Source organism: Typopeltis vanoorti, chromosome 2 (genome assembly GCF_054136105.1).
Source record: "Typopeltis vanoorti isolate ZY-2024b chromosome 2, IOZ_Tvanoo_1.0, whole genome shotgun sequence".
Taxonomy (NCBI): domain Eukaryota; kingdom Metazoa; phylum Arthropoda; class Arachnida; order Uropygi; family Thelyphonidae; genus Typopeltis; species Typopeltis vanoorti.
The window spans coordinates 89,724,763-89,749,152 of NC_143550.1; the positions used below are offsets into that span (position 1 = coordinate 89,724,763).

General features: G+C 35.7%; 1 protein-coding gene across 8 annotated transcripts in view; it reads left to right on the plus strand.

Moving 5' to 3' along the window:
* The window catches only part of HDAC11 (Histone deacetylase 11), a 318,225-nt gene that overhangs the window by 233,149 nt on the left and 60,686 nt on the right, over window positions 1–24,390 (plus strand). For all 8 annotated transcript variants that reach the window (XM_090406559.1, XM_090406582.1, XM_090406593.1 and 5 more), the window contains exon 8: window positions 3,748–3,817. In XM_090406559.1, coding sequence (XP_090262685.1) covers window positions 3,748–3,817 — 70 coding nt within the window. The remainder of the gene's footprint in view (window positions 1–3,747; window positions 3,818–24,390) is intronic.

Genomic DNA, 24,390 nt, shown 5'->3' on the forward strand with positions numbered 1-24,390 from the left:
ATGATATAGGGAAGGATCTGAGAGGAACGATTCATTTGTTTGCTGATGATGCAAATTTGGGTACGGCAATAGTGAATGCAGAAGATGTCAAAATCTTGCGGGATGATTTGGATAGATTGGAGTTCTGGGCTAAGGAGAATGGATGTCAATTTAATGTGACAAAATGTAAAGTTATGCATTTTGGGGTGAAAAGATTAGCAGCAGTATACCACATTGGTGGAACTGTACTCCAGGTGATTGATGAGGCCAGGGACTTGGGAGTGTTGGTGGATAGGGAGATGAAGTTTAGGGGGCACATTGCAAAAGTGGCTAAATCAGCTCATCAACTCACTTGGTTGTTGAAAAATACTTTGACGAGCAGAGACAAGCAAGTTATTGTTCCTCTGTACCGAGCCTTGATAAGACTTCATCTCGACTACTGTGCCCAGATTTGGTGACTTACGTTTCTTCTTGATGGGGAGGAGGTGGAGAGGATCCAGAGACGAGTGACCAAGATGATAGCAGGTCTATGGAATGAACCTTATGAGAACAGGTTGAAGATTTGTGGGTTGCAGAAATTGGTTTATAGGTGGAAAAGTGGAGATATGATTGAGACATTCAAATTGCTAAAGGGTTTCTATAGGATTAATTCAGAGGATATTTTTCAGATCAGGACTGGTGGTGGGAGAACTAGGGGACACCTATGGATGCTGGGCAAGAGTGTGGTTAGCAATGGTGTGAGAGCTAGGTTCTTTACTTTTAGAGTGATAAATGAGTGGAATAAGCTGCCAGAGTCTGTTGTGGGTGCTATGACAGTGAGTGTGTTCAAGGCAAGGTATGATAGATACTGTGAGCATGTCGTATAGTTGTGTAGACATGATGTTTACTCCCTCGATGAGTCTAAGGACTCCCTCGAGTCGCCGTAGTAATAATAATAATAATAATAATGATATCTTTTCTACACAATTCGTCAGCCTAATGTATTGATACTGTTTGACTACAGAGTTTTTGATAATCACCCACCTTATAGTTTCCACATATAGACCTTCTTGTTAACAACTTTTTCTTGTTTGACTTCCTTCCAAACTAATACGTCATGATCACTTTCACCTACAGGTGGTAGTGTTGATGCCTCATTCACAACCACATCCTGTGAGGATAACACCGATAAACCGTGTGTTTTTCCCGTCACATGCTGCTTTAGATAGTTATCCCAGAAACTCAACCATTTCACTTTCCTTGTTACTATACACTATCTCTTCTTTCCAATCCACATTCCTATAATTAAAATCTCCCATCAGGATAATCTTCCTTTTGCTTGCCCAATTAATTTCTCTAAACATTTCACAATCAACACTCTCCATTCCCTGGCCTGTGACAGCATCCTATTAGATACATTATTCTGTTGATCGCAACTTCACATCAAATAAGAAACTAAAACACATTTTAGGAATGTTAGTCAAGTGAGTTTAATTTATCATCCTACTAGTTTCACCGATTTTTGCTATCGGCATCTTCAGGGATACAATTGGTAAGCGATATGAAGGTAACAGACTAGGTTTTAACTGACAGTTCTAATTCATACAAAATTAGTATTGTGCGAGACAATGCGCGCGTGTCTCGAGAACATGATTGATTTGTTGCGAGACATAATGTAATTGGCGTGAAAGTTCATTTCTTTGATGTTTAGTGATCTAATTAAAGTTTTCCAAATTTCCGGTAGGATTATACCGTGATTCTTATTTAGGTTTCCTGTTGAACGGGCAACCACAGCAGCCTCCTGGAAGGTTCTGGAATGGTAATTCTCTTCTATATAGGGCATATGACTTTTTTCCCACTCAATGAGATGGTTGGTAGAGGCAAAGTGGGAAGAAAGGCCTGAAATATCTTGTCTGTTGTTTCTAACATAGTCTATGTGCTCTTTCTGTCTCATTTCGAAGCTTCTAGCGGTCTGACCAACATAACTACCACCACAGGAACAAGGTATATTATATACTCCAGAGTACTTGTAGAATGGCTGATGGTTTTTCGGGGATCTTAAAAATTTCCGAATAGTATTGACCGGCTTGAATGCTACTCTAATATTGTATGGTTTTAGAAGGATAGCCAATTTTTTGGAAATGCTGTGACAAATGGAATAGTTATAGTACTGATGTATTGGGTGTCATCACGTTGTCTTTGTGGTATATCTGAAATGAGAATCTTGTTGCAGAGTTTTTTAGGATAACCATTTAAGGATAGCTCTCTGGATATTGTAGTTAATTCTTTTTGTAAGTCATCTTGGTCTGTGGTGTATAGCTCATCTTGGTCTGTGGTGTATAGCTCTTTTCTTAAGCATAAAATGTGTTTTATTTTCTTATGCAAGTAGTCAAGAAAAAAAATCACACTATTCACACCAAATAGTTTCAAAATCTTCACACTTACTATTATTTTCCACTTCGACTCTTGAAGGACACAATTCCTCTGCTACCATTAACAATACCCCCCCCCCCCTCCTCTTCCTATCCTTTTGGAAAATTCTATATCTTACCATTTCAAGTCCTGACAATATATCATCCTCAGTCCACCAAGTTTCACTTATGCCAATTATCTTTGGGAATACGGATTTGATAAATGCTACAAACTCAGCCACTTTATTTCTGATAATACTCTGTACATTAGTATACAAGCATAACAAGTCTCCACTCTTTGAAGCCATCCCATCGCCACAATCACTCTTTACTCTCTCTGACTTTGATTTTCATTTATATTCTTATGATTCTCACCATTCTGCACTGCATCACTTTGCTCTGCTATAATCACTTCCTCCCCTTCATATCTATCCTCTTCCTGTCCTTCCACAATGTGCTTCTCAGCCTCTCGCTGACTCTTACTGGTATTAATTTCGTATGGACCCTGTGCAATCTTATTACACAAGAATCATTCCAAATGACCAACATTAAAGGCCATTCAAATGCATTCTATCAGGCTTTGAACCATTCTAACTTGCCTTCAAATTTATTCCATATATTTACAAATTGGACACTTTCTGCCTGACCCAATTTACAAATCTACAAATCTCAAATCCAGCCAACCTTGGAATATTGTTCTCATGTTTAGGTGGTGCATATAAAACCTCCCTAAAAATTCTTGATGCTGTTCAGAAAAGGGAGGTCTGGTTGATAAATGACACTTCTCTTACAGACTCTCTTTGGTCATTATCCCATGGAAGATCAATTTCTGCATTGTGTCTCTTCTACAGATATTTCCATGGTCATCGTTCAGCAGAGCTAGCATCCATTATGCGTCATATTTTTGCCAGATCTACAGGAACTTGTACTAAGCTGCTCAGCATCCTTTTACAGTCGAACTGCATGCTCACCAATCCTGCTACTCCTAGTCATCTTTTATTCCTTCCACCTAAATTCTGTGGAACAGTCTCCCTCATGAAGCATATCAGTAGATTACGGTATTCCTGATTCCATCCTCACATGACATCTGTTTGCTATAAGCTCTTTAGCTTTTTTTTTTTTTTGTGTGTGGGATAAATATATATGTATATAAAAAAGCAGCAAAATAATTACATTGGGGTGCCTGTGCTATACTTTTTTTAAAAATGTATATTTCTTATCCTTTCCTATTTTTGTTTCAGGTATATTGTTTGACAGATATATACACCTTAATTTATAAACGTTTTTACTAAACCCTTTTTTATAATTTTTTTGTTGTTGTTTTAAGTGCATGTTTGAAGTTGGTATACAAGGATTTTTTCCTCCTTCTTTTTTGAAGCTGCTATCAAGAAGAAGGTTGAGCTAAGACACATGACTGAAGATGCTGAATATTTAGAATTGGTCTCTGTGTGAGTTGGCCTTCAGTTTTTTTTTTTTTAGGTATCATAAAATAATGTTTATTAACAACTGTTATCTGAGGCATAGTTGTGCTTTCGATTTAGAGTGTGCATTACATATGCATATAACATACAGAGGAAATGCTGAAAAAGTTTATGGACTGTATTTATTTATTTATTCTGCTTGTGAAATTTGAGATGTTGAATTTATTTATATGGCATTGTTTACAGTTATCATACCCTAACCTAAAGACAATTTATTTACTAAAGACACAGGTAATTTCTATTAGATAATCCAAAGAGGGCTGTACAATTTTTTACCTATACTTCATTTATAATCAGTCTATGATAAATTCAGTTTCAATATTGTTCAATTTCAAAATTGTTTCTAGTCTCTTTGCTATACAACTTTTGCTAATATCCCTATTCCCTATATCTTATGAAACTTGTAGAGTTGTATTTTATTAATTGTAAATTAAATTGTAAAAATAAATTTTTAAAAATTACAAAGAAATATAAAAAAAAATGGACAAAAATGGAAAAAAAATCCTTAGCATATTACAAATGTACTATAAGTTTAGTAATAACCCATCATGGGTGGTAACCACATAAAAAAAAATACTGGAATGCTCAGAGACCACCTAAAACCATTAGAAATGTATGTTAAATTTTAACAATAACAGTACTTTTTAGAAATTTTATTGTGCTACAGTACTGCATAAAATTTTTTTTAAATTAAAAAATTATTTCTAGTCTCTTTTCTGTACAACTTTTACTAAGATTCCTAATGATGTAAGTCTGACAAGTTACGAAACTTGTTTGGCTATTTTTATTATTATTATTATATAACACCTCCAGGGAGTCCAAGGACTCATCGAGGGAGGCCACCTACTCTACATCTCTTCATCTCCACCACTCAATCCACCAACTACACCAATGGCATCTGCCACCCACCACCAGTATTAGTATCTCCACAGAAAATCACAAACATCCATGCCCACTGTGGGATTCGAACCCACAGCCTTTGGTTGGAGAGCGGATACGCTAACCGCTCTGGCAACCAGGCTGGCAAAATTTAACTCGTTATTAATTTATTAAAGTTATTTATCTTAAAATGTGGTCCCAATATCAGAAGCTGTCTACAGAACTGCTAAACCATAGAAACTTCCATATTCATGTTTCCTTGACACCTAAGGAAACATTTTCTACTCACAGTTTAGTGTTGGAGATGTATATCTCCAACACTAAACCTTGGTTGATTGAAAACATTTTTAGTATGTGATTCTTCTTTATCCAGTACCATTTATTTTTTAGACGTCAGTAAAATTTTTGAGAACTGCAGTGCAGGAAAGATAGGAAGGGGCAATTGCAAATTCCTTTGTACGTTTGTATTTGTTTTAAGTTATAAGCATTGCATATTAATTTAAAAAGCCAACATTTCTCATTCCAAACAAGAGTATAACTGAGGTTTTTTTTTTTTTCCCACTATCATTTTGTTTTTCTGTAGATATTGTAGATATTCTGCATTATTTATGCTTATTAATAAAAACCATGCTCACCATATTAGTATTATTATTATTATTATTATTATGAGCGACTCCAAGGAGTCCTTAGCCTCATCGAGGGAGGCCCTAAACATCATGTCCATCACAACTATTTGACATTCACACAGTATCTATCATACTTTGCCTTGGACTCATACACTGATGCAGCACCCACAACAGATTCAGGCAGCTTATTCCACTCATTCACCACTCTAAAAGTAAAAAAAACCCAGCTCTAACACGCTTACTAACCACACTCTTGCCCAGCTTCCATAGATGTCCAGTAGTTCTCCCACCACCAGTCCTGTTCTCAAAAATATCCTCTGAATTAATCCTATAGAAACCCTTCAGCAATTTGAATGTCTCAATCATATCTCCCCTTTTCCGCCTATCAATCAATTTCTGTAACCCACAAATCTTCAGCCTGCTTTCAAAAGGTTCATTCCATAGACCTGCTATCATCTTGATCACTCGTCTCTGGATCCTCTCTACCTCCTCCCAATCAAGAAGAAACCTAGGTAACCAGATTTGGACACAGTAATCTAGATGGGGTCTTACCAAGGCTCGATACAGAGGAACAATAGCTTGCTTGTCTCTGCTCGTCAAAGTATTCTTCAGCATCCAAGTGATTTGATGAGCTGATTTAGCCACTTTTGCGATGTGCCCCCTAAACTTCAACTCGCTATCCACCAAAACTCCTAAGTCCCTGGCCTCATCAATCTCCTGGAGTACAGTTCCACCAATGTGGTATACTGCTGCTAATCTTTTCACCCCAAAATGCATAACCTTACATTTTGTCACATTAAATTGACATCCATTCTCCTTAGCCCAGAACTCCAATCTATCCAAATCATCCCGCAAGATTTTGACATCTTCTACATTCACTATTGCCGTACCCAACTTTGCATCATCAGCAAACAAATGAATCGTTCCTCTCAGATCCTTCCTTATATCATTAATGAACAAATTAAACAGCAGTGGTCCAAGAACAGAAGCCTGCAGCACACCACTAGCCACAGGCCGTCTTTTGGACTCTACTCCTGAGTAAACTACTCTCTGGTATCTCTCCATCAACCACCCACCTATCCATCTCATCAACCCTATATCCATTCCCATATGTTGCAGTTTACGGATTAGAATTCCATGTGGTATCCTGTCAAATGCCTTAGTCAGGTCCAGCAGTATCACTATAAATCCATTATCCTTATCCAGTTCAGCCGTCACTGTGTTATAAAACCTGAGCAAGTTACTGAGGCATGATCTACCCTTCACAGAACCATGCTGCACCCTCATACATTATCTGATTTTCATCAATCCATTCCTGTATTTTTTCCTTGACTACTTTCTCCAAGACCTAGACAATGACTCCTAATATGCTGATCAGTTGGTAATTTGCAACAGTAGTCTTGGATCCTCCTTTATGCAGTGGAACTATTTTTCACTCTTTTCACACATGCAGGACTAAACCAGACTTGAGACTCAGATTAAACAACATGGTTAAGGGCACTGATAATTCTTTAGCCGCTTCACATAAGACCCGTGCTGATATACCATCCAATCCCACAGATGTATTCACATTAAGGTTCTGTAATAGACTATTCTCCTCCACTTCATTCACCACAATTCCCATATAAACTAATGGTTCCTTTATTCCTTCAATGTCACCACCTGGATGATATACTCTTGCAAAGTGCTCACTCAGTAATTCCACTATATTGACTGATTCAGTGACCTCCCTACCATCGGCATTCCTTAAAATCATTCTGCCATGTACAGTTTTTCTTTTACTTGCAGCATATTAAAAGAACTGTTTGGGATTCTCTTTAGCTTACCTGGCTAATTTCCTTTCATAATCCGTTTATGCTTTTCTCATAACACTCGTTACCTTTGTGGCTTGCGCTTTATACCATTCATGTGCCTGCAGAGACAAACATTAAGAAACAAAGGAAAAAAAAAAACAATGTGCCATTTGTACTTATGCACTTATCCAAAAGTGATTGCAATATTATTATTATTGTACTAAAAGTGCATTATTTATTTACTTGGTATTAAGTAATATTTATTTATCAAAGAATAATCCTTATCTTTTTTTTTTTTTAATATGATTATTTATTTATTTTTTTTTTCTGAAACAACTGGTTAAAATTTTGATTTTCAGTTTTGTAGAACCTTTTTCTCAGTACTGAATTACAAAGTGTTGTAGTCACTAAAAACTATTAAACATTCTTTAGGGTGATTTTAAAAGTATCTTTCCACAGACAAATTTTATTTTTAAGCTTGATTATATTTACACATTTTAGCCAAGCTTTTTATATCCAGGTTAATTATGACCTAAGAATGCCAGTGGTTGTTTAAAAAAGAAAAAAAAAAATGCTATAGACCAGCAATATAGTTTTTTTTGCTTCATCTGGATACTCAAGCCATAAGTTCTTGGTGTAAGATCACTGAGAACTTATTTCTTACTGAAGTTGCATAAACCAGGTTCTTTGGCCAATTGTTGGTTGCATAGGAACTTTCTTATTTCCTGTTCTCTCTCTCTCTCACACCATTCCTCACAGAAATGTGCTATTATTAAATGCCTTCTTTCAAAAGGTCATATTAGTTGTTACTCATCTAATCTGCTTTAAAAAACATATATACCGTATATTCCGGCATATAAGTCGACTTTTCAGCATTGAAAAAAAAGTACTAAATTTTTAGGTCAACTTATACGCCGGGTCAAAAAATTTTCCAAGAAAAAACTAGTACGTATCATACTCTGTTAAATTTATTGGCAATATACAAAAAGGATAAATACGTAAAAATATTTCAACTTATCAAATTTATTTACAGAAAAAATTATTTACATGTTATGTAATTATTTATTTACAAAAGAAAATAGGTAGTAACTACATAATTAAAATTTAATTTTCACTGTCTGAATGTATGAAAAGTTCATTGTACTCTGGTTCTGTAATTTCTTCTGGTATATCATCATATAAATTGTATTCGTTTTTTCCATCAGACTTAGCATCAATTCTATCATCATTGTAAACAAAATCATCTTCCGAGCCATCTAATTTGTTAGATATAGCACATTTTTTAAAAGATTTTATTACTGTATCTGGTTTTATTTCATCCCATGCTTTCACTACCCATTCCCACATAGTCACCAAAGACGCATGTCGCATTTGTCCTCCTTTTGTGTAACTTTTCTCTCCTTCTTGCATCCATGCATTCCACTGTTTTTGTAAACTCGTTAAATGGCTTGTTTATACAAGCATCCAATGGTTGCACTAGTGAAGTTAACCCACTTGGAATCACTGCCATATTGGTATTATTCTCTCTTAATAAAGATTTTGTGCTCTCTGTTAAATGGAATTAGTGTCCCACACTAAAAGACTGTTTGGATTTTTTAATGCACCTTGTTGTGTATTCCAAATATTTTTTATCCACAGCTTAACTCCTGCTTCGTCCATCCAACCATTCTCATGAACATGGACAAAAACCTTTCTTGGAATTTTGATCTTTGCCATTATTTTTCTTTTAAAAATTATCATAGGTTTTAATTTAGTACCATCAGCCATACAAGCAAGTACAACTGTGAAACGGATTTTTTCATGTCCAGTTGTTTTTAAAGAAATAGTTTTACTTCCTTTCAATTCTACTGTTCTATTCCCGATCATGTCAAACATAACTGGAGTTTCATCCATATTTCTGATTTGAGACAATAAATAATTCCTTTCTTTTAGGCTTGCACGGTGATCCGAATGCATTTTTGGAAATTATGGAGACAACTACCGTGTTTGAATAAAAACTTTAGTTTACTATTACTAAAATTTTACAATTCGACGTTTCGACCTTTATGTCAAGGTCATCTTCTGGAGCGTACAAATATACACAGGAAACAAGCTATACTACAATCATACTGGTTCGTTAAAGACACTGACTAACCGCTACCACAATTGTTGGCCTGACCTCTGGTGAGAAAAAAAAAAAAAAAAAATTTCACATCAACGCTAAAGTCCTATTATTTGTGTTGTCTACTATATACATTAACATCATTCCAGCCAGTTGGAGTGGAATGGTTTCTACTAATAGCAGATTGGCTAGAGTCCTGACTTATGTTGAATCTTTCAAATTAGGTTGGCTGAATGTGTGCCATCCAGATCCTTGGAATTTTCATACCATCTTTATTGTTGATATTTGGGTGGTTTATCAGGATTTCGCAGGATTCTTTAAATTTTCTCTCGTACCATGTTTTTGTGCGGTGTAAGGAGCAGGTGCTTTTCCAGTTGATTTGGTGTAAGGTGTTGAGTGCGTGGTCTGAGAGGCCTGCTTCACCATAATGGTTATATTTAATGTGTCTAATGTGTTCTTTTTTGCGTATAGGGATTGTCCGTCCTGTTTCACCAATGTACGGTAAGTTACAGGTGCAGCGGATGCAATAGACTCCAGGATGTGCTAATGGGAGGAGAGGGTCTTTAGAGGAGCTGAATATGGTTTTAAGTTTAGTGGGTGGTTTAAAGGTGGCATTAAGGTTACAATGTTGTAGGATTCTGTTGATTTTTTCTGATAACCCTTTAATGTATGGGATGGCTATGGTTTTACTGTAATCTAGATTCGTTTTTGTTGTGGTTTTATAGAGTATTTTATTGACAGTATTTTTGTTATAGCCATTGTTTATGAATGTGTCACTAATGATTTTTAGTTCTTGTTTCAGGGCCTGCTGGTTAGAGCAAATAGTTGTGGCTCTGTTTTTAAGGGTGTTTATGACTCCATATTTTTGTGCTGGGTGGTGATATGAATTCGCATGTATGTATTGGCCCGTGTGTGTCGGTTTTCGGTAGACCGTGAAGGATAGATTGCCTGAAGGAAGACGTGTAACTAGTGTGTCTAGGAACGGGAGCGAATTTTGGTTTTCGATTTCGATGGTAAATTGTATGCGTTCGTGTTGTTTGTTTAGGTGGCTGAGGAATGTGTTTAGCGTTTGTCGACCGTGCGGCCAGATCGCGAACACGTCGTCAACGTATCTGAGCCAGATTGTTGGTCGAAGCGTGGCAGAATCAAGAGCCCTTTGCTCGAAGGTTTCCATGTAGAAGTTCGCGATTGGGGGGGATAATGGTGAGCCCATGGCCGTACCTTCCTTTTGTAGGTAGAATTTGTTTTGCCACACGAAGTAACCAGACTTTAGTACGTGGGCAAAGAGGGCCGTAATGTCGGGCGGAAATTTGTTCTGTAGTAGGAGAATAGTGTCATTGATGGGGACATTAGTGAAAAGGGCAGAAACGTCAAAACTGACTAATAAGTCGTCTTTGTCGAGTGTTATGTTTTTGATTATGTTTATAAAGTGTTGTGTGTTTTTTACGTAGGAGGGGGAATGACCTACCAACTCCTTGAGTGTTGCCGCTAATTTCTTGGCTAGGTGGTAATTGGGACTGTCTATTCCTTCCACTATTGGTCGAAGGGGCACATTTTGTTTGTGTATTTTCGGAACCCCATATATTCTGGGGGGGCGGGCGTAGTGGGAGTTTGAGTTTTTTAACTGTGTCTGGTGGCCAAAAAGTGACGGACTTTAATAGTTTTTCTGTTTTGTCCTTTATCCTCTTTGTTGGGTTATAATTTACCATTTTATATGTGTTGTTATCGGCTACTAGTTGGTTCATTTGTAGTATGTATGTTGACCTGTCAAGGACAACAGTGGCACTGCCTTTATCAGCTTTCGTTATTATTATGTTTTGTTTGGCTTTTAACGATTTAATTGCTGCTAATTCTGTTTTAGTCAGGTTGTTCTGTATGGTTTTTTTGGTATTTAGGACATTACTGGTTTCTAGTCGTATTTTGTCTGCTATGTTGTTAGGTAGGGATCTGATGCCTCTTTCAATGTGGTAGATAAAATCTAATTTGTTTACCTTTTTAGGCGCTATTGCGTAGTTCAGTCCTTTATTCAGCAGCGTGAGTTCGTCTTGTTCAGGGTGTGGCTTGATAAGTTAATCACATGGTTCTTGCTTGTCGGTGGTTGGTCGCTTCTTGTCTCCCTTGTTTGTTGTTCATTGTTGTTTCTCGGGGAGGAAGTCCTCTGATTGGCCTCCATATTTTGCTGTTGTTTCAACCTGTGGAATTTTTTCTTGAGTTTTTCTTTGTTCTTTTCCAGGGTATGCTTGGCCGAATTGTCAGTAATTCTTTCAAGTGTTTGTAGAATGTCTTGGTTAACATAGTTCGATAGTTCTAATTGTAATTCAGAAACTAGATTTTGTGTTGTAGCTAGGTTTCGGTGGGCTGTTTGGATCTTTTCTCTAAGCATTGCTTTTTCTGTGCGGTCATAGATACGAAGTGCCTTCGCGGACGTAAATTTCTTTTTTAGCCTGATGCAGATCAGAATGAGGTTGTTGTCTCTGCATCTCTTTAAAAAGGCCAGTTGATTGATCAGGAGAGAAATACGAATCTTTAGCTTACCATAGCGATTGCAGCGCTTGTGGGTATCATTTCCATGGATGATCTGAATCCTTTCTTTTAGGCTTGCACGGTGATCCGAATGCATTTTTGGAAATTATGGAGACAACTACCGTGTTTGAATAAAAACTTTAGTTTACTATTACTAAAATTTTACAATTCGACGTTTCGACCTTTATGTCAAGGTCATCTTCTGGAGCGTACAAATATACACAGGAAATAAGCTATACTACAATCATACTGGTTCGTTAAAGACACGGCAAAGATAAAAGTTTATTTTAAGTAGAAAGCTTATTGTATTTATTGAGGTAATAATTTATTAATCATTATGGCTGTCACATCAAGCTCTGAAATGAACGACAGTGAATTTTTTCGTACAGTAAATCCGCAACAAGTTTTTCCCCAATTTTCAGGTGAAGAATCAGATGATGTACTATTTTTCTTTACCTATGTTGAAAAACTTAGAGAAATTGCAGGTTGGACTGATTTTCAATTGCTAGTTTTAATTAGAAGCAAATTAGTGGGTAAAGCAAAAACATTTTTGCATTCTTCTCCAATACTTCGAGAAACTTTTGAGTATTCTAAGTTTAAAGAAACTTTGTTGTCTCAATTTTGTAAACTTAGAAGTGTAGGTCCTAACTTGTGGAAATTGCAGAAAATTGTTCAAAAGGATAAAGAGACTGTTACTGATTTTCACAATTGGTTATTAACATTGGCCAACAGTTTGAATGTTACTGGTGAAGATAAACCCCACTTAGATTGGGCTGTGTTCCAACAATTTAGACAAGGTGTTAGGCAAGAATTAAGAGAAACAGCCTACAAGAAGAAAATTTCTACTTTAGAAGAGTGTCTCAAAAGTGTTAAGGAAAAAGAACAAATACTAGGAGACCTTTATCCCTCAAACAATGCAAGTCTTGTGAATATTGTGAATAAGACTGATAGTTCGTTCAACCAATCAGAAATAGAAAAGAGAAGTAAAGTTGAAAAAGGAAAAGCAAAGAATACTGAAGAAAATTCAAGTAGTGTAAACTGCATGACAGAGAGTAAAGAGCAAATGGACAAGAAACTGATGACAGAAGTGAAATCCCTAATTCACCAGGAGGTGAATAAGTTAAATCAACCAATAATGGATAGTCTTAATGAAGTTGTGAGACAGTTATCAGCTATTACCTTGAGTTCTCAAGAAAATCAAAACCCCACTACAGGTAAAATTGATGAGATGATCAAACATGAGGTTGAAAAACAAAGTCAACCTATTTTAAGTAGTCTAGATAAAGTAATGCGAGGATTAAATGATGTTAGGCAACAAATGTCTGTTATTCCTCAATCCAAGACAGACATAAAACAAAGAAATCCTCTTAGGTGTTATAATTGCAACAAAGTTGGACATTATGCCAGGAACTGTTTCCATAACAAGGAAAACTACTATAACAACAGTTGGAATTCAAAATTTGGAAATGTGACCCGCAGGAGAAATAAAAGAATTCAGAATTATCAAACATCTAATGAGAGAATGATGAGAATTAGAGGTGATATCCTGGGCTCCAAATGTGACATCTTATTAGATACAGGATGCAATGCCTCTACCATCAGGATGGATTATTTCCTAACATTAAAGAACAAACTGTGGAAGAGCACTGCCAAGCTGAGACAACCTGTAAGGATTACTTCTCTCTCAGACTCAAACTTTGTGGCATATGAAAAGCTTCGAGCAAGAATATACCTACCAGAATTTGGACTGTACGTGTGGCAAGACCTACTAGTTGTCCCCACTACTTCCAATCTAAATTCTCACATTATCTTGGGAACAAACTTCCTAGCAAGATATCAATTTTCTTGTGACTTTTCTAAGAAGGAAATAACCCTGATGAACAAAAGGAGATATATCAGAAGAAATGAAATTCATGATTGTGATAGGACTAAGTATCAAACAAAACAGTTTAGATTGCCACTTGAATCAGGACCATCTACTGAAGAAAAATCAGCTGTGAATCAATCATCTAATGGAGATAGTGGTGATAACTCTCATGTACACATTCAATCTGATATTCCTCTTCTTACTGATGAACAAAAAGTAGTAGTGACAAAGCCCAAATTAGAAGTTACCACTAATAGCAAACTAAAGGTTGAAGTCAAATTTGGTAAAATGTCTAATCTATATTGTAGAACAAACCACAGAGTTGTGAGACAACAAAAACTTAATTCTAATAATGGAAAATGTGAAATTAATTCAAAGGAGAGAATCCTATACTACAAACTTAGAAGATATGCAGAAATTGATCATAATAGTAATAAGAGAATTGATGATAATGTGAAAGAGAATAAAAGCACAAATCATAATAAGGAACCAAGTTTCAGTAAAACTGGCTATTACTTGAGAAATCGAAAAGGAAATATGTAATCCAGTTTTTTTTAAAGGAGCCTAGTGTCAAAAGAAAAATTTTTCTTATAATAAAAATTTTTCAAAGAAAGGGTGAGCCTATGTTAAATTGTGAATGAAGCTATGTTATGTAATTTATTTTTTTTTCATTCACATTTAACATTGCTTATTAAATATTAATCATGGCTTATATAAAATTATTTATTATTTCTTAATTAAGAATTGCTAATTAAATATTTATTTAAAACCTGACCTACTATTAGTTTATAGAATAATAAAATGTATAGAATTTTGTATAACCAAATATATATGATGTAACGTAAAGTGTTATTTTATATTTAACTATATATGTAATCAAAAAGTTGAAGAAGTAGCTTAAATATTATGTTGTTCTTATTTGTGAAATATTTAATGTTATGTAATCACTCATGTAGTAGTAAAAAGAGCATACATTACATTGGCGAAATGTTTACGCTTAGTCTATTGTCATGGAGATGCACGCGTAAACAACCACGAGTGGAGTAGAGCGTGGCGTTCGAACGGTAAGGTGGGAGTGAAGGTCATAGATAGAAACAAAAAGGTGATAAGGAAGGTCATAGATAGATAGATAAGACAGAGAAAGGAAGAGAGGAATTTTTATTAAGGGAGTGAGGAGAGAGTTTTGCGGAACCAGAAGGAAGGTAGCGTACAAATAAAGAAGTAAAGGAAGATTATAGAATCCTTAGGGCAGGAATTTATGAAAATAGTGTTTGGAAGTGAACCAATAAGTAGTGAATCATAAAGCTTAATATTATAAACGAAATCAGCTGTTGTTATGAAGAAAGGTTAACGTAGTAATCAGATAAAAAGGAAACTGGACAGTCAATGCGAAAATTCTGATTAGTTCCAGTTAATCTGGATTACGATTTAATTCTATGTTGCCCTAGGAAAAGGTTATATTGATTACTTGGAGAAAAGTGAACAAGAAAAGATATCAGTACCTAATTACTGTTATTTGGAATAGTGAAGTGCGACTAACAGTAGTATAGTTTAAACTGTGGAGAATATTTATTATGTGTGTTCCGCTAACGTTAATTAAGTTAATTCATAAGTGCTCTCTCAGTAATTTGATGTATTGAAGATTTTGTCCGGTAAGAGTAGTTGTATAAGTTTGTCTATTTTAGCATTAACTGTGATATATCTCTGATGCTCAAAGTCCGGAATATATTTGCTTGGAATATTGCTTACGTAGTTTATTGCCTGCTGTGAATATAAACATTGAGCTGATAGATTTGTGAAGACTGTTTAAATGTGAAGTTTGTTATATAGACTAGAAATAAGAAGATTTGTATTTTGAGACTGTGAATTGTATATGAAAGTTAGAACATTGAATTGGCATAACTGACTTAGGAAGATGTGTTAAGTTATTTGTGTAGTTCCATTTTAAAATAGAGTTCTTGTATTTGTTAACCATATCATATATTAAATGTTTTATTTTGTTAATCTAAAAGTTGTGTTTGCCTGAATTCCTTTTTATTGCACCGTTCATAAATATTCGAATCTAGCGGGAACCCCAAGTAAAAATGATAATAAATAATTCGGCCTGATGAGATGACTGCTAACCTAATTTAGAATTGATCCTACTATTTATATAGACTAATCTGAGAATAGGGTGGCGCAGTATAAATATAAATTTCCCTACTTTTGGATCGGTGATCATTTCGTAATTAGTTATTTTATTTATAAAAGTGACTGAAACTAGATGGTAAATTAGAACACGACAGGAAAAAAGTCGTCACGACAATAGCAGACAAAATACGACTAGAAACCAGTAATGTCCTAAATACCAAAAAAACCATACAGAACAACCTGACTAAAACAGAATTAGCAGCAATTAAATCGTTAAAAGCCAAACAAAACATAATAATAATGAAAGCTGATAAAGGCAGTGCCACTGTTGTCCTTGACAGGTCAACATACATACTACAAATGAACCAACTAGTAGCCGATAACAACACATATAAAATGGTAAATTATAACCCAACAAAGAGGATAAAGGACAAAACAGAAAAACTATTAAAGTCCGTCACTTTTTGGCAACCAGACACAGTTAAAAAACTCAAACTCCCACTACGCCCGCCCCCCCCAGAATATATGGGGTTCCGAAAATACACAAACAAAATGTGCCCCTTCGACCAATAGTGGAAGGAATAGACAGTCCCAATTACCACCTAGCCAAGAAATTAGCGGCAACACTCAAGGAGTTGGTAGGTCATTCCCCCTCCTACGTAAAAAACACACAACACTTTATAAACATAATCAAAAACATAACACTCGACAAAGACGACTTATTAGTCAGTTTTGCGTTTCTGCCCTTTTCACTAATGTCCCCATCAATGACACTATTCTCCTACTACAGAACAAATTTCCGCCCGACATTACGGCCCTCTTTGCCCACGTACTAAAGTCTGGTTACTTCGTGTGGCAAAACAAATTCTACCTACAAAAGGAAGGTACGGCCATGGGCTCACCATTATCCCCCCCAATCGCGAACTTCTACATGGAAACCTTCGAGCAAAGGGCTCTTGATTCTGCCACGCTTCGACCAACAATCTGGCTCAGATACGTTGACGACGTGTTCGCGATCTGGCCGCACGGTCGACAAACGCTAAACACATTCCTCAGCCACCTAAACAAACAACACGAACGCATACAATTTACCATCGAAATCGAAAACCAAAATTCGCTCCCGTTCCTAGACACACTAGTTACACGTCTTCCTTCAGGCAATCTATCCTTCACGGTCTACCGAAAACCGACACACACGGGCCAATACATACATGCGAATTCATATCACCACCCAGCACAAAAATATGGAGTCATAAACACCCTTAAAAACAGAGCCACAACTATTTGCTCTAACCAGCAGGCCCTGAAACAAGAACTAAAAATCATTAGTGACACATTCATAAACAATGGCTATAACAAAAATACTGTCAATAAAATACTCTATAAAACCACAACAAAAACGAATCTAGATTACAGTAAAACCATAGCCATCCCATACATTAAAGGGTTATCAGAAAAAATCAACAGAATCCTACAACATTGTAACCTTAATGCCACCTTTAAACCACCCACTAAACTTAAAACCATATTCAGCTCCTCTAAAGACCCTCTCCTCCCATTAGCACATCCTGGAGTCTATTGCATCCGCTGCACCTGTAACTTACCGTACATTGGTGAAACAGGACGGACAATCCCTATACGCAAAAAAGAACACATTAGACACATTAAATATAACCATTATGGTGAAGCAGGCCTCTCAGACCACGCACTCAACACCTTACACCAAATCAACTGGAAAAGCACCTGCTCCTTACACCGCACAAAAACATGGTACGAGAGAAAATTTAAAGAATCCTGCGAAATCCTGATAAACCACCCAAATATCAACAATAAAGATGGTATGAAAATTCCAAGGATCTGGATGGCACACATTCAGCCAACCTAATTTGAAAGATTCAACATAAGTCAGGACTCTAGCCAATCTGCTATTAGTAGAAACCATTCCACTCCAACTGGCTGGAATGATGTTAATGTATATAGTAGACAACACAAATAATAGGACTTTAGCGTTGATGTGAAATTTTTTTTTTTTTTTTTCTCACCAGAGGTCAGGCCAACAATTGTGGTAGCGGTTAGTCAGTGTCTTTAACGAACCAGTATGATTGTAGTATAGCTTGTTTCCTGTGTATATTTGTACGCTCCAGAAGATGACCTTGACATAAAGGTCGAAACGTCGAATTGTAAAATTTTAGTAATAGTAAACTAAAGTTTTTATTCAAACACGGTAGTTGTCTCCATAATTTCCAAAAATGCACAATAAATAATTATTTTGCTTTCTTTTAGCAATTATAAATCTTTGAAAACTTAATAACTTATCATTCAAATCCTTTGGCAGCTTTTGTGCGATTTTCATTTTTAGTCGAAGCACTAAATTTTTCCTTTCCATAAACCGGTTACACCAACTCACTGTAGCTTTGAAGTTTTTGCTCTCCTTTTTATTTGCTTTGCCCCACTTCAAAGCAAATAAATGAATATTATTTATTGTACGGCGGAATATACAGTATATATTCTACAAATTTCAAAGAAATGGGCATGCTCAATGTTTGTAGTCCCAAAACAGTAGAGAAGATTATCAACTACTGTTCTCCATCCTCTGTTAGAAGAGATGACTCTCACCAAGTTACCATCTCATACCTTTAAAGGCATTTCAGAATGCATTTCTCATATCCTAAAGAAGTTTCAATATCTGCACTGATTAATTCAATAAACTCTATGATATAATCTCCATCATCTTTAAAATTCTACCTCTGCTGCTACCTGGAGTGTACTCAGTCCCATGCAAATGCCAGTTATTTTATGACGAACAGGATTATCTCTTTCTATATGCATTTCAGAGCATCAGTCCTACATTACCTCCAAGAAATGCAACAAATCAGCTCTAGCAGAACATGGGATTACTAATACTAGCCACAGGATCCTTTGGAATGATATCAAATTACTACAGAGAGGTTCTCGTAAATATGGGCATCTCTTTAAAGAAAGTTCTGAATTCTTCTACATTGAACATATTTCAACTTTAATGATCTTTTGGTCTTTCCATGCCAAAAATCTGGGAAATCATTAAAAACTATACTGTTGAATATTATAATTTTTTTTTTTAAATCACATGCTCACACACTTCACTTGATACTAATAAGAAAATTAGTCTTTACTTGGCTGTCTCGCAATTGCATACAAGGAGAGATTCCATTTTCCATATACCTTTATTGCTGTTTAATTTTTAATTTCCAGGCTGTAATTACACTGATAATAGTTAAAGATATATGGGAATCAAAATATTTTTTGTTTAATCAGTCTTAAATGTTTCATCTGTGTCTATGTGTGATCTTCATGTTATAAACTCAAATAAAATAAAAAAATAAATAAAACTTTCTCAAAAATTTCCCCTTAAAATTTACAACTCAAAAAATCTTACGGAATAAATTTCTTTAAATTCACTTCACCAACATTTGTTGTATAAACACCAACCTAAAATATGTGTGCCATCACTTGCAGACATCCAAACCTGATCACCTGTTTCTGATTCAACACCAAATTAGGACACCATAACAATCACAGCTCATCTTAACCCTCCAAACTATACTCTGTATAATTCCTTCTGTTGCAAGGGTGGTACTTGTGCTATTGTGCAATCCAATATTCATTGTCCAAAGATGCCTAATCTTTAATAAGAGGTTGGAATGACTTTTGGAACTGGAGAAGTAGTACAGATAGCAGATGAATGGTACATAATGAAGCAAAGAAATTTTCAATCACAGAAGTTAAAAAAGAGAGGATTCAAGATTCGCTGGCAAGGAATATTGGATTGCACAAAAGCACAAGTATCACTCTTGTGGCAAAATGAATCACCTTGGGTATCGTCTAGGCCAGGGCTGTCCAAAGCACTGCCCATGGGCCGCATGCGACTTGTGGTGCGATTTTGTGCAGCCTGCCTGTGGGTTTTGATTTTCACGAGCAAAAAAATTAAATATCAATTTGAACCAAATGCGTATTAGATATTTTAATTCTATTTACTAATCGATAATCTCAATGTTGGTAATTTTATTTGGTGTTTTTACAACACTATATATCCACGTTTTTTAAATATTAGATGTGTCAAAGAAGTGTTCTTACACTGTTTTGTTCCAATGTGCATGCTCCAGGCACTCACAGGGAATGTGAGCACATGCCATTAGTGCTCAATTAGTGTTGTTCGTTTGTTCAGCTATCGAGATTGTGTCGTTGCTGCTCACCAAATTACTACACATGCATTGTGATGCTGCCCTCGGATAAATCTTTTGCTTTAATGTGGCCCTCGGATTGCCTAAGGTTGGACAGCCCTGGTCTAGAGGATGAAGATAGGCTGTGGTTGTTCTTGTTGTGGCACTAATTTGAGTTTATTCTGAAACAAGAGATCATGTTTGGATGTTTTCAAGTAATGGCACATATTTTAGATTGGTGTTTATACCATAAATGTTGATGATGTGAATATGGAAGAAATTGTTTGTGTAAGTTTTTTGAATTTTTTAAATTTTGAGGTCACACATAGACACAGATGAAAAATTATTTAATTAAGACTGATTAAACTGCCGATATTTCACTTTATATATCATGAACCATTATCAGTGTATTAGAGTTGAAAATTAAGTGATGACAAAGATATGTGGAGAATGGGATCTGTCCTTGTATGCATTCAAGTAAAAACTGTTACTATTAGGATCAAATGAAGTGTGTGTGTGTGTGTGTGTGTGTGTGTGTGTGTGTGTGTGTGTGTGTGTGTGTGTGTGTGTGTGTGTGTGTGTGTGATTTAAAAAAAAAACATATAATATTAATTTTTCTGTGCCCAATTTTTTGGCACAGAAAGTCCATCATTGAGGTTGAGATTTGAGTAATGTAGAGAGACTTCAGAACTTTCTTTAAAAAGATGCTCATATTTATGAGAACATCTGGCCAGCCTGGCTGGCCAAGTTGTTAGTGTATCTGCTCTCCAGCCAAATGGCTGCTGTTTCGAATCCTGCTGTGGGCATGGAAATTTGTGATTGTCTTTGGAAATACTAGTGGTGGTGGTCGGCGGTAGATGCCATTGGTGTACTTGCGGTGGATTGAGTGGCAGAGATAGAGCTGTAGAGCAGGTGCCCTCCCTCGATGAGTCTTTGGACTCCCTGGAGGTATCTAATAATAATAATAATATATGTAGTAATTTGGTATGATTTCAAAAGATCCTGTTGCTAGTGCTAGTATTAGTAACCCTATGTTCTGCTAAATCTGATCTGCTGTGTTTCTTAGAGCTAATATAGGATGGATGTTCAAAAATGTGTATAAAAACAGATCAGCCTGTTTTTCCAAAGTAGAAAAACTGGCAGTTGCATGGGACTCAGTATACTCCAGGTAGCAGTAGAGGTGGAAAGGATCACTGACAACTCAGCTGAACATAGGTTTGGAACTAATAAGGAAAAAACCTGTAGCTAAATTTCATAGACTGAAAAAAAACAACAGCAAGATAAAATATCTGAATGGGCATCATACATATATAACCAATCAGGATATCTCTTCCCCAGGGTATAATTCTAGGAGAAGCCAACCACAGACAAGGGAAATGAGGAGCAACCAATCACCTGCAAATAACTGCCACATGATTAACCTGACCAGCCACACCCTAAATAATTGTGAACTTTTGCTACTTAATAAAAGGAACAAACTTCACAGTAGCACCTGGAACTATTAATAAATCGGATGTTATATGCCATATTGAAAAGAGCATTAAATTTCTTCTGATTAATGTATCTGATAAAATTCATTTAGGAACTTGTAACATTTTAAATAAATACCAAAGCAATGTGTAGCAGTCTCACCAAAGCAGAATTAGCAGCTGTGAAGTCATTTAAAGCTAATAAGGATATCATTATCACAAAGGCTGACACAGGTAATGCTATGGTTATTTTAAACAGGTCAACTTACCTTCATCAAATGAATCAATTAGTCTCCGACAGCAACACTTATCAACTTGTGAACTATAATCCAACTATCAGGAATAAAAAGAAAACTGTTAAATTACTTAAATTTCCATTTCTTGGCTGTCAGACACTGTTAAAAAAGATATTACCACAATATGCATGCTTTCCTAGAATTTATTGTGTTCTTAAAGTACACAAACTCAATGTTCTGCTTTGGATGGCAGTTGAAATATAGATATCCCTAATCATCACCACAGCCAAGAAACTAGCATCAGTGCTCAAGGAGTTGGTAGGTCATTCCCTCCCTTCCCCAATATAAAAACATACAAATATATAAAATATATAAAAATCATATAAAAACAAAGCACTTCATAAACAAAATTAAAAACATAATGCTTGGCAAAGATGATTAATTAGTCAGTTTGACATTTCTGCCCTTTCACAAATGTCCCAATCAGTGACACAATGCTTCTTTAAATAAAGAATCTACAGCCATAGGCCTATCTCCTTCCATTGTTCATGTGAAAGCCTTTGAGCAGTTTGCTCTACATTCTTTTACTTTAAAAACTACAGTTTGACTTAGATATGTTGACAATGTTTTTGTTATCTGGCCACAGCCCACACCTTCCGTATGTGAGGCTTAAGTGCTGTGAAGACATCATGTTGGAGGTTTAATGGAATCTTATCAGCACCAGGAAAGGATTAAAACTAATTTTAATGCTTCCAATATTTCATCTCAGTCTCTAAGACATGTTCAGGGATTACAAATAACTTTTGTAACGACACACTCAAATACAATACAATATTAAATGAAACACATGAGTGACTCTAAAATCCTATCTAGGTGGTGCGCCCTCTATGGGCATTTGTAGGTGGCCTAGGATGTAACGTGGGATCTCTGATAATTAATGTTTCCTAAATTTTGGGAAGTTTTATGAAACTATATTTATCTAAATTCGGTTGATTTCTGAGTGCTGCTGGAAGATCAATTTCTAGATTCTAGAAACAGTCTTTCTTTTTTGAATTTACTATGGTGGAGCATGGTGGTTTTTTTTCTCCACTAGATCCTGTGGATTGTATCCAAACCATGTTTTGGATATAACTCACAGGATCTTTAATGTATAGGATGGCAATTCTACATGAGTCTTTTCTTCTAATAGAAGATGAAGAAAAATGTTGATTATCTTCTCTGTTGTTTTTAGTTATTTTAGTTATAACCATTGAGATTATAGAAATTTCTTTTCAAAGTAGGTCATATGAAGAACAGATGGCATTTGAAAGAAGGCATTTAATAACTATATTTCTGTGAAGGATAGCGAGCCAAAGTGTGATGGACAGAGACAAGGAAAGTTTCAAAAAAAACAGATGTTGATAAGGAACCATTCAATTCTCTTTTTATTATCAAAGAAAGATATATCAAGATATAATTCCACTTGATTAAAGTTCCATAGTGAAATTGATTCTGTGGCGTAGTTGATTTTTTGTAAGAAGACTTCTAGTTGTTCATATGAATTATTCCAGACAGCAGAAATAGAATCCATATAGCGAAGCCATATTGAAGGTTTTGGATTAAACATTGAATTATTTTTTTCCCAATTGTTCTAAATAGAGGATAGCAAGGATGGGAGAAATTGGACAACCTATCGCATTTTCTTCAATTTGTTGATAATGCTTTTCTTTTGAGCTGATATACCCAGAATACATGATGAATTTAAAGAGATCTAAAATATTTGATGGCAAGATAATATAGGTTGCATTCAAGGACTACCCTTATGGATGGTTTCAGATATGGAGATATAGACTGGAGGAGGAGAAAGCATGCTGGATAAGGAAAAATGAATTTAGAATTACTCAGATACTGAAATTTCTCTAACAGTGTCTGAGAACCTGTCTTTAAATGGTTTGACCATTATGCCTCCAACCTTGGGAGGTAACAATGCATATCTGGTAGGTGAAACTGAGTAAACAGTGCCTGGACATTAGAAACTGTATAGTAGAGGAATCAGTAGTGCATGGGAATAAGTTTAAAGATGCCTGTGTCTCACAGACATAGGTTCTGGGTGGCTATAGTAGCTTTTTGTGGATGTTGGGAAAGATCTGGACAAAAGTATAGAGGTAGATGATTTAGAAGTATTAAAACTTACAAGCTCAACAAAAGCTTGACTCAAGTACAGCAGTTCGACTGATGGGATATTGACATAAGTGCTAAGGGAATGTGCAAGAGTTGTTAGCAATAGCCTTCATTATACACACATTAGCGTCTGATATAGTCAGACATAAAATTGGAAAGGCTGGTTAGAACTCACACTCAAAGACAGGTAGATAACATTAGGATCCTCTATAGTAGACATCATGATTTTGTTAAAGGTAGGTTTTGCTTTAGCAATTAGCCATGTGCCCTTCTTCTATAATAGAGTAATGGTAGAGTTGGTAGGGGAAATGATGTATTGTGGTATTTTGGGATTTTGCCAAGTCTTTTGACAGGATTCTACACTGAAAGCTGTTATACCAATCCAGTGGAGGATGGGTTTGCAAAATAAACTTGTAACAAACTTGAATTTGAGAGTGACTGACCAACAGGTATTAAAAGATAATGTATGGTTGTGCTGAGTCTGTAAGCAGGAAGAGAGTTATCAGTGATGAAATCATTCTGTATTTGGGCCATTGTTATTTTTAATGTTTATTAAT